We start from the raw sequence: 12359 nt of genomic DNA, 5'->3' as shown, positions 1-12359 counted from the left end.
GTGTTGCGCAACACAACCCCGGGAGTTTTCAAGTTAGAGTCGCCCCATGCGAGGTGGTTCCAGCCAAACAATCCCAATGCCGCCTTTGTCGCACACATAAGTCGGAGATCTCATCCAGAGTCGAGGCTCCAAAGAGTGGAGATAAGACAGACGGCTGAGGAATACTTAAGGAAAGCCAAGGAAACGACAACAGAATTGGAGGGGATCGGGCGAGCAGCGTCGAAATGATAGTTGAAAAGTCGGATGCAGTGCGCAACTGAGAGAACAGACATCGAAAGGATGATAGGCCTTCGTAGGTGCACAAACCAGGCTTGACTCTGAAGCTCGATGATAAGGCCAGACGAGGGAATACAGGCTGTTCAGTACTGTTCACCAGGTAGATCTTCCTAGAAAGGTGGACGGCGTGTCGGAGGAAGCAAGCACCAAGGGAAAATAGCGATAATAATGGAGAAGTGTGCGGGGTCCAGGAAATAAGCAATCATCCTCGAGATGCCCCAGCGGATACCATGACAACCAAACACGGTTCTCGCCTTGCTTGATTCTAGGCTAAGCTGAGACGGGCTGAACCAATATGTCAAGTAGGTTTCAGGATACCAGAAGACCGGAGCAGTCAAGAAAGTCTACCGCCGTAACAGATTAGGGTCTGAGAGAGTAATGGTTGGCAGATGTGTAGGCCGATAAGCGTAAGCCCACAGGAATCCTAGGTAGAGTATGAAAAAAACATAATCGGATGCTGTGTGTCGCCCAGGCTGCTCGCTGGACTCGGGACCAGGAGTGGTTTATCCACATCAAACACAACTATGAACGGAACACAACAGGAACATAGACCTCTAAAGAAGGTAAATCCTTCTGCAGGCCCACGGCTTTCAACATCGCCTCAAACGAAAATATCTTGCGAGTCCATGAGTCTTCCGAGATAACGTTTGAAGTCTGATGAAGCGAATAGAGCCGAGAGATGTAGGACCTCGGGGCCGGCGTTAAACTTGATTCGTCGAGAATGAGGGCTAGTTCAGAGGATGGCAGGCGATGAGTATCTCACTTGCAGCTGGGGGGTCGGTATCGTCACAAATTTTCGAGCAGCCTAAGTCTGATCAGGCGTCCGCGGCAAGTTGAAAGTAATCAAGGACGCAAGGAACTGCAAAGAAAAACAAGATGTAGAGCAGTTCCGGCCACGAGAGCTCGCGATTCCGCTGGATGGATGAGAAAAGGTAACAGAGAAAAAAATAGCAGTAAGCCCGATTGAAAAGCCTAAAGAAAGGCAGGATGTCCGAAAAGAGTTCGGAATTGCGATCTGGTTCCATGGGACCCGTCTGGGGTCGAAGAATTTGATGTCCTTGGGAACTGGTCTAAATCCAAGAGTGTAAGCTAGGTTAAAAATAATGGTACCCACCCATATCCTGTACTGGCAAATACACGTGGGTGTGCATTGAACCTTACCAGACGGCGTCGTTTTTCACAAGACCAGGCATTCGAGGAAAGCGTGAATCGCCCAAAAAACAGAGATAAGAAGGATGTATCTCGGGGGATCCAGGAAGAGGTAATCTGAAGAGCGATATCCCAAGCTTCGAAGAACCCGCGAAGTCACCTGATCGATTGCGGCAGCAAGGATGAACTTGACGGGGATTACAAGGAGCGTCTGGTGCGGCAATGCATAACAGGCGTATGTGTCGAGTGGGGGTGGTGGAGCCATACGGCTGGTCACCTTGGGGCGAGCTGTCGGCGATCTTGAGAGTTGAGGGACTTTTTCTAAGAAGAGTTGTCGGTGGTGTGTCGCTGTGCAGCTTTCAGGTCGTGGGCTGCGCAGAGTTGTTTGTTGATGAGTTGGAGAATTCGGCTAGCGCGGTCGCTTACAGAATTTTCACTGACCTAAGAAAATCCCCTTCGCACTTTCCTCATCCTCATCCTTCTTCTCTAAGATTATCAAGAATGATCGACAGCTGAACACCCACTTTCTCCCTCTCCCAGGCGGCGGGATGAGGCTCCTTCTTATTAGACACGGAGAGACTGTCGACAATGTCGCTGGAATCTAGTTTGTACCTCGCGGCCCTAATTCTTCTCTTCCCACTAACAATGTCAGTGCCGGCATCACAGACTCGGCCCTCACGAACCATGGCGTTCTGCAAGCCAATCGACTTGGCAGTCACCTCGCTAATAGCGGCGTAAGGGTGTCTCATCTCTTTTCCTCCGACCTCCAACGAGCATATATCACAGCAGAAGCTGTCCGCGAAGCTCAACCTCAGTCCCCGGCCGAAACCACAAAGCTCCAGCTTCTGCGGGAGCAAGACTTCGGCTTCTTCGAAGGGAAGAAATTCTTTGAGCGGCCGAGGGAGGGTAACAAAACTAGAAAGGACGCACATTTAGAGGCTCGCCGCGACGAGCCTGGCTTTGTTGAGGTGGAGAGCAAAGAGTCCATGCGCACTCGAGTCGAGACTTTCATCGATGATCATTTGATTCAATTGATGCATGAAGTCGAGGAAGACACGTCTGTGGCTGTCGTTGCCCATGGGATCATTCTGAGTCACCTCTGGAGGGCGATTTTGAAGCGATTCCATCCATTCGTTACGGTTGGGCCTGATGTTCAGTCAAAGGCACCGGGCTTTAGTTTGGAATACCTTGGTGGCTGGTCAAACACCGGGTATTTGGATTTGGAAGTGAAGAGAAGAGCTGGGTCTTCTCGCAAAACTTCCAAACCTTGTGTGAATGCTGGGACATCTGCAGAGATTGCCTCCCCTGCACAAATTTCGGCTCCCCCAGATCCCATTCTGCCCAACGGCTCGGAACCTGAGGGCTCCGAGCCCCGAGGCACTTCCGCTAGCTCACCATTACTGCCACACAAGCCCGCGACCATCGCTTCTCTCGCTCCGTTCCCGCCTCGAATCATCAAGGAGCTGCAGCTTGTGGTCAAAGCTGTGAATAGTCAAGAACATTTGAAGCACCTGAAGAAGACGCGAGGTGGGATCGGAAGTCTGAAACATGATTCGAATCAGAAGAAGGTGGACTCATTTTTCAAGAAACGTAAACTTGAGCCCAAATCTGAAAATGATGGCAGGGCATAGATTTGGTATGTTGGCTTGGTCTTCCTTCAGTCGCTATATCCCCTGTGAGGAGATGAGAAACCCATTTTCACAGACCTGTTCTTAATATATTACTATGTAGAAGAAAAGGTACCAGTCTGATCACTAATCCTTTCAATTCATTGCTTGCACATTTGGGTCACGAAAATTTACTGACATGGTTACCAAGTTTCCAATCACCCTCGAGACATGGATTTTCCGAACCACGGGACATAGTAATGTATGATCATGTTTTCAATTAGATATGATGGATAGACATTATGTGTTCAATACAAACCACAAACTCCGTCCCAAAAAAAAATGTAATTCCCAAACTTCCCGCTATGATTTCTCATTTCTCATCTCGTCTCGTCCCATCTCCCATCTTCTACAAAACGACCAATCCCACAACCCCGAACGCCACCATCGCAACCCATGCATTCGATTCTCCCTTCCGCGCAGCAGCACCAGTATACTGACTCGGCGTCCCAGTACCCGTCGCATTCCCTCCACTCCCACCACCAACCGGCGTCGGCGTGCTGGTCTCCACACTCATAACACTTGACAGATACGCCGAGATCTCCGCTGCGTCACTTCCCGTTGCCGTGCTGTTGCTTCCACTTCCAGCGCTGTTTGTAAAGCCGTTGGCGTGATGTATGTTGTCGTCGTCGTCATGCCTGATGAGATGATGTCTGTTTTCGTTGTGGTTGTTGTGGTTGTCGGGCTTGGTGATCGCCAAGCGGGCAGCGAGACGACGGAGGAGATGGAGTCGGCGGTTAGGGTGAGGGTTATCATTTGAGCGTGTGTTGTTGCTACAAGAGCAATCAGTAAGAGGGTTCTGATTGCCATTGGGAAGATTGGTGGTGGAATTAAGATTATGGTATTATGTTTTGGGTGGTTTGAGGGTGAGGGACTTGAGGAGGGATGATGGGATGGGAGACGATGAGGTACTTATCGTGCGGTAGGGCATGGCATCCTGAGTGGAAGCTCATACTAAAATCGTGGGATGCCATCATAAGTAATGTGCTGCAGGGTCACTTCCAAGGACCCTCGGCTGTGATCCTTGGCACAAGTTCACAACTTTTTTCCCTCAATTGACAATTGTTCAGGACCATAAACAAGGTACATGGGAGCTAAGGTAGCTGGCCGTTGGACTTTGATTGGTCGAACCATGGCATGACCTGTTGTCTCATTGGAGGACGAGGGAGCTTGGGAGCTTCGAGCAAGGAACCAGGTTGGGATGCATACTTGGGTATTGCAGACGATGCTCCAGCCACAGCTCTCATATGTGAGTTCTCAATAATTCGCTAACCTGCATAGGTCGAAATCAAGGAAGGCACTTGATTGGATAAATTTCAAAGTGGGTTGGAAAATGAAGAAATAAAGTGGCTGGTAAGGGGGAAATCTGCGTCATAGGGGAAGTTTTGTGGATGCGGGAATCGAGGCGAGAAGACAGGGGGGAGAACCTTGTTTTTGACGACATGCCACTTTCATAATCATAACTCTCAAGAGATTCTTCGCGATGATGAAGGAAACCGCTCGCGCTTGATGGGAAGGTCGAATCTAGTTTCAGGACTATGGAAAGCTTGAGCCGGAAGAGGGAATAAGGGACCCTATCACAGTATCTGGCTAAGTCCACTAAATTCTGGAGCAGATCTAATCCGGACCCGATACGAAATGACTTTGGGGATCTGCTTGTACGATCACTTGGTAAGCAACAGTGTTGGCTTTTATTCGTACTTCTTCTACTTCTTTCGCCTAATCCCACTCAATATACTAACTGAAGACTGGGGTCTCTACCGTATTATCTGGCGCATATGACCATGGTCTTATAGCCCGTTCCACACCTAAATAATTCGTCAGGGAATGGTCCTAAGCCTAAGAGGGTCTAGTAATGCGTCGATCCCACTAAAAACCGCTTAGTGTATGGTGTTGTGCTTACCTCCTTAATTCCTCACCCCTTTATTCCTCTCTCCCATTCTCCCTCCTAAACTCCCACCCGCACCACCAATTTCTCTTGATATTACGTGCCACAAATTATATACATTGACAATTAGCTGGGAAATCTGCTAGGAGATTACTTGAATTACCTCAAACTAGCCAATTAAGCAATAGCTTAAGGAATTGCTCTGGAAATGGTCTTTTATTAGGGGGTAGTCCTGAACGAGGGGGGGGGGTTTCATATACGCCAGATAATACGGTACTTTCTGGGAGGGTCTGGACAAGCATTTCGCAACTATTTCCAAGAATAAATCTCACTGCTTTTGAATGAGCTAGTCGACCTTCATTGTTGAGCAAATACTGCTTTGTATTAGAAATATTGAGCTGACAGTAGGGGATTTTGAACAGACATAACGGGGACTAGCATCCTTTTCATAGTATATCATTGTCGAAAAGAACAAATGGCCGAAGTATCCAGCAAGATGCAAAAGCATAGCTTGATCGCTTGGGATATAATTACTCCTGGCTTCTCATCTTTTATCCTCTCTTCCCACTTATTTGGGTATTTATAAGCACTTATTAGACTGCATAAGTTTCTGCGAGTTGAGCTTTGAAGATAATTACTGGTGCAAAATCTTCCAGCCTAATAATGATTAAAGTGCTTTCCCTTTTAGAGTTCAGCTTGTTACGTAAATGGGTCTGTGCGGGAACACCGAAATTTCTCAACAGGCTCAGGCTCCCTTCCACTGGCTTTACAGTCTCCGCGGGCTGCCTTTACCCCGCAGGCTTCCCCTGTAGACGCTCTTCCTTTAAATCAGCTATACTGTTCCGGGCGTACGTCCTTTTGCTCAAATACAAGCCTTCCTTTCCACGAGAATGGGTATCGACTTCATACCTGCAAAACCCGCCTTATACGAAATCGCGACTAATATAGACTTGGAGGAGGCGCTAGTAGAAGGAGAAGTACAAAGGCAGGCTTGAGACGGGTAGAGGGTATTCTAAGCTCGATTATAAGACGGATGGCAGTGGTATAAGAAGAAAAGGTAATAGAAGATAAAGCAAGAGAGGCAATAGAAGGAGATTAATCCGGTTAGAGCTTATAAATAGCTTATAGATAAAAGCTCTAATATATAGCAGTTTATAAACAAGTATAAAGGAGAAAGCAAGAGTAAGAATAAGAGCTATAAGAGATTATATTAAGCTATAAATAAGATACTTATTATTAGCTTATAGCTAGCTAATATTTATATATATAAAGGAAAAAGAAACCTATAAATAAGAAAGTATTTATAAATTAATTTATAAATAAAAAAAATACTTATAAAATAACTTGTAAATAAGCTTATAACTTATAAGAAAGAAGTCTTAGTCTTAAATACTTATTAATTCTATATTTAGAATATTGCTTTAATTATTATTAAAAATAACTTTCTTTTAAATTTGAATATTTTTTTTATATAATTTATATAATTTATATATTAAAAATAAAAGTAAAAATCAAATTATTAATATAATATTTATAATAGCTAATATTATATAATTAGTTTTACCTAAAGAAGTTAATTTTAGTTAAAGAAATTAATTTTAGCTAAAGTTTTAAGCTATAATTTAAATTAAGCTCGGATTTTAAAGTTTAATATTTTAATAATTTTAATAATTTTAATAATTTTAATAATTTTAATTATATTTACTTATTTACTAATACACTTCATTTTCTTTCTTTTTAGCTTTAGATTTTATAAAATGTTAGAATTATAAATCTTTAAGCTTTATTTTATTATTTTATTTCTATTATTATAATATTTAAATAAAATAAAATTAAAGTATTTAAACTTAAAAATAAATATTATTAAATATAAATTTATAATAAAAGATTAAGTATTTATAAATTTAAAGAAATAAGAATAATAAAATACTCTAAGTATTTTATAAAAAATAATAAAAAACTGCTTTTAAAAATTAAAAATTATTTAAATAAAAGCCTTTAAAAAACTATAAGTATTATAAATATAAAATTTAAAGCCTAAAAAATATTATTAATATAGCTATTATTTTAGAAATTATATATTGAGTTATAGAATTCGAGAATAATTAAAAGTAATAATTAATTAGTATTAGTTTACTAGTAATTAGTTTCTATTAGGCTTAATATTATAATATTATATTTCTTATTTATAAATATTAATTACTTTATTAACTTTTATATATTAAATATTTTATATATATTATATAATAATATTGTATATTACTAGTAAACTAATACTAATTAATTAATACTTATAAATTAGAAAAGATTTTAGATTAGTTCTAAAAATATTTAATAGCCTAAAATAAATCTAATTTATTTTATATTAAAAAAAACTATTTATTAATTTTATAAAAGCATTTAGTAATTTATAAAGAAAATATCTAGCTCTTATTAATTAATAAGTAATTAGCTATTTAATTATTTGACTTTTATTATCTTTTATAATTAACTTTTTTTAACTCTAAATTTACTTTCTTAAAAAAAAAATTTATTTATATAATATTCAAATTTATAAATTTTTTTTACTAAAATATATACCTTATATATACCCTTAAAGCTCTTTAATTACGCTTCGATTTTACTATTAAATCGAATCTTTTAAGCTTTAAATTCTCTCGAAATTATAATATTTTAATCTTTTTATTATTAAATTCTTTTTATAAATCAATTATAAATTATTTTGTTTTCGAATTTCTTTTATTATAAATTATATATATATTAGAAAAAAACTAAACTCGATTTAATTTAATAATTATAATAAAAATAATTTTCAGAAATATTTAATTATTAAAATATATTAATGTATTTTATATAAAAAAAGTAATAATAATTTATAAAATTTATTTTAAAATAATTTTTAAAAATTTAAAAATTATAATATTTAATTAAATTAATTATATATTATTATATAATTTCGAATTAATTTTATTTAATATATATATATAAAATAAAACTAATATTATTAAAAATATTCTAATTAAAATTAGATCTTTTATAAGAGCTTATTATATTAGTTTATTTTATTTTAAAAGAAATTATATATAAAAAAATTATTACTAACCTATAAAGAGAGCCTATAGATAAGGCACTTATAGGAGAACTATTTATTAAGAAAACTAAGCTAAGAAGGAAAGGGAGTCTCGAGCTAAGGTCTTTTAAGTATTTATAGTTCTTCGCTTGTGGCTTGGCCTAATAGGGCTTAGCGTCCTAAATTTCCTAGAGTATAGCTTCTCTTAGCTTCATTATATATAATCGTTATATGACCCCAGATACTAGATACCAGGCTCAGATACCAGGCTAGGTAAAGTATAGAATTATAATAAAAATTAAAGTATTTATTTATTACTTTTATTTTTATTTTTATTATTATTAAGCCTAAAGATTTATTAATTAATATTTATTATTTTTATTAAAAAGTTTATTAGAAAAGTAATAAAGATATATTTTAAAATATAAAAGATAATAAAACTAATAATAATTTTAATTATAAATTTATTATTTTCTTTAATATTTATTAATATATAAAGCTTTTATAAGAAGTATTAATAAAAGCTTTCTTTATTATATTATAGGAACTAGTATAAAACTACTTTTATAATAACTAGCTCTTTTAATATATATATAAAAAGGCTTATATAAATATTTATAGCTTTTTAAAATTTAAATTTAAATAAATAAAATATTATTATTTTAATAATTATAATAACTAAATATTTTAAAAAATATATTTAAGTTTATTTAAATACTAATTAATAACTTATATTAATTATTATTAGTTTACTAATAATATATAATACTATTATATAATATATATAATATATTAATATATTAAATTAATAAAATAATTAATATTTAGTATCGGAATAGCTATATTGCGAATTTCCTGGTTATATAACTAGTTATATAAACTTGTATTACAGGTATAACTCAACCGGTAGACTAGTTTCTATTAGGCTTAGCAGATTTAGGAATTATATATTAATACTACAATATTGTAATCCTTACTTCTAAATAATAACCACTTTACTAACTTACGTAAATAGCATTTCACGACTATATAACGGTACTATGCATTCCTGGTAAACCGATACTAATTAGTTAGTACTTATAGATTAGAGAAGAATTAAGCTATACTTGCTCAAGATTTGGTTCCTTGGGGGCAAAGCTATTATTTAAGTTAAAGAAGGGATAACTATTAATCCTTTACTTATAATTCGGTTCTATAGGAAGAAAAGATACTTGATCTTACTAAGGCCCGACTAAGCTATATTAAAGGGGGGAAATAATAGTTGCCTTCGCCTATAATTCGGTTCTATAGGGAGGAAAGATACTACATCTTGCCAACTACTAAACGGTTAGCTATTTGACTATCCCTTATACCAAAAATTGCTCCTTTGCAAGGCTAAATATTCTCTGTAAAGTACTAGAGTAACCCTCATTTAATCGCTCTTTCGCAAGGCCGAATACCCTCTATGAACCACCGAAGCAACTATCAAAATCGCTCTTTCGCAAGGCCAAATACCCTCTGCAAACTACCAAAGTAACTATTAAAATCGCTCCTTTGCAAGGCCAAATACCCTCTGCAAAGCACTAAAGCGACCCCCTTTCAATCGCTCTTTCACCGAACCCTCTGTAAACCACTAGAGCAACTACCGAAGGAACCCTTTGCGAAACCATCTCTGGGACCCCTCTGGAGCTCTACCCTCTAGAATACTACCCTATCTTCTGGAACTCCATCCCCTCTGGAATACTACCCTCTGGAATACTACCCTCTGGAATACCCTTGAGGCACTTCAGCTTTAGCTTTACTTTTAAGTTAAACCCCTCGAGCTTTAGAACCCTTACCCTCCTGGAATCGCACCCTTCTGGAATCGCAATATTTCACTTCTAAATTTCTTATTGCAAATGAAATATTTACGAACCCTCGCGAACCACCGGAATACCTATATCCAGAAATGACGATCCCTTATTTTTAGGAGCCTGTTAAATACCTCTCCTTACCTCTCCTTTCTCGAATACCTCAAATTCCACAAATTCCACGAATTCCACGAATTACCTCACCTTCGAGCCTCCCTTACTTCGAACTATATATATATATATATATATATATATACTAGGAAGAACCTAATATTAAAGATATCCGGGAAAACGTCCGATATTATTTGGTATGGATTGAAAGGCCTCTAGTCGGGAAGTTTACTGCCTATAGGCGAATACTTTTTCCCTTCTAGGTATACTCAATCCCGTATCTAAACCTCTCATATAAGTACCGTAATTTAGTTTAAGGTTTGGGATACTATAGATAATTCCCTCTTGCAGGTGGAGTAATAGAAGGCACGAATAAAGTAGAAACACGGAATTAATATAGCTACCTCTACTAAAGAGTAGTTATCCGAATACCTGAATACCAAGCTATATTAATATGCCCTCTATAACCTTGGTAATAATAACCTTTAGAAGCTATTTAAGTATAACTTCAGGAACTTTAATTAAATAGCCTTTAATTATCTAAATCTTTAGGAGCTGCTATATCTATAAGTAGTTCTTTAGTACGGAGGCATTTACGTATACCAAGACTATAAGAACCTTTTAATTGCCTAATTCTTAGTTAACTTCGTTTAAGAAGAAGAATAGTATATCTGGAGTACGGCTAATATTAACGAGGCTAGAACAGGCCTTTAGAAAGGCCCTATTATCTTAGTTTTCATATCTTTAGAAAAGGGGAATTAATGTTTTTAATTACTTGTTTTCTAATCTCTATTACCTGGCTAACTACTTACTAGTACCTATTTATAATACTAGGCCGAACTAGAGCGCTTTAATAGAGCCTATAAAGCTCTTCTAATTAAAGCTTTATTAGTAGATACTAGTACTAATAAACCTCTAAAAACCGATTTCTTTACCTTTAAGGCTCTTCTAGTAAATACTTACAAACTGGATACTAACGAATTAGCTATTCTAATAGATACTAACAAACTAGTAGAAACTGACGAACTATTAATAGAAGATATCCTTATCTTTAATACTCTTACTTTATCTTAATTAACTACTACCCTCGTTTTACCTTAATTAATCCCTTTTACTAGTAGCTATCTAGCTTATATTCTCTCTTTATCTTCTTTAATTCCTGCTACCGGTTTTGGACAATTCCATATCTTTTAATAAACTAATGGGAGCATTATACCTATCTTTACCGAATTCGGATAATTCCAAGCTTTATAGTAAATAGGAGTGGGTTAAGCGAGAAATGGGTATATTAGATGGGAATAGGATATACTAAATGGAAGGAACGAGTATACTGGGAATAAAAGGGATAAATATACTAGAAATAGGTATACTAAATAAGAAATGGGAATATTAGATAGGAATATTAGACGGGAGAATATATATAAATATACTAAGCGTTTGGGAAGTTTGGGACTAGGCCTAATTAGGAAATTAGTATATAATGGGAGGGAAGTACTATTTTTGGTGTTTTTAGAGAGGTTCTAGTATTAGAATAGCTATACTGCGAATTTCCTAGTTATATAACTAGTTATATAAGCTCGTATTACAGGTATAACTCGACCGGTAGACTAGTCCCTATTAGGCTTAGCAGATTTAGGGATCATATATTAATACCATAATATTATAATCCTTACTTCTAAATAATAACTACTTTACTAACTTATATAAATAGTATTTTATAACTATATAATAGTATTATATATTTCTAGTAAACTAATATTTAGAAATAAGAATTATAAATTATTATATTAATATATAATTTCTAAATTTACTAAATATAATAAAAACTAGTTTATTAATTGAGTTATATATATAATACAAGCTTATATAACTAGTTATATAATTAGAAAATTTAAAATATAACTATTTTAATAATTATAATATAATCTTAATTTTGTTTTATAAAATATTGAATTTTTATATAATAAAATTATTATTTTTTATAAAGGCTTACTAATATATTAATATATAATCTCGAATTCTTTTTTTAATCTTAATTATCTTATTAATAAGCTTTAATTATTTATTATTATTTATATAACTTTTTAAGCTATTATTTATTTGAAAATTATTAATATAAATCTAGCTATAATTTCGAAATCTATAATAATTATAAGAATTATATTTTAAAATTATATTTTATATATAAGAAACTTAAATATTATTTATAAAAGCATATAATAAAAAATTAAAAAGACTTAATTCAAAAATAGAAATATTTATTAATTTAAATTTAAAAATACTTTAATAATATTTATATATAATATATTACTAAAATTAAAAAAGGAAAATAATAAAAATAATAAAAACAAACTAGTAAATAATACTTT

General features: G+C 35.2%; 2 protein-coding genes across 2 annotated transcripts; one reads left to right on the top strand and one right to left on the bottom strand.

Moving 5' to 3' along the window:
• Nucleotides 1–1973: 1973 nt before the first annotated feature.
• On the top strand, nt 1974–3056 carry K444DRAFT_541433 (phosphoglycerate mutase-like protein; the record flags this gene model as incomplete). The annotated part of the gene is made up of 2 exons (XM_024875796.1): nt 1974–2029; nt 2156–3056. 2 exons carry the CDS (start codon nt 1974–1976, stop codon nt 3054–3056), a joined length of 957 nt encoding a protein of 318 aa, XP_024730445.1.
• A 131-nt stretch (nt 3057–3187) lies between these two features.
• On the bottom strand, nt 3188–4339 carry K444DRAFT_700715 (uncharacterized protein; the record flags this gene model as incomplete). The annotated part of the gene is made up of 2 exons (XM_024888021.1): nt 3188–3865; nt 4224–4339. 2 exons carry the CDS (start codon nt 4337–4339, stop codon nt 3442–3444), a joined length of 540 nt encoding a protein of 179 aa, XP_024730444.1. The 3' UTR covers nt 3188–3441.
• Nucleotides 4340–12359: the final 8020 nt, after the last annotated feature.

The sequence above is a fragment of the Hyaloscypha bicolor genome (assembly GCF_002865645.1).
Source record: "Hyaloscypha bicolor E unplaced genomic scaffold K444scaffold_142, whole genome shotgun sequence".
Lineage (NCBI taxonomy): Eukaryota > Fungi > Ascomycota > Leotiomycetes > Helotiales > Hyaloscyphaceae > Hyaloscypha > Hyaloscypha bicolor.
The sequence above is the reverse complement of the archived record's forward strand: the minus strand, read 5'-3'. Positions and strand labels throughout refer to the sequence as shown.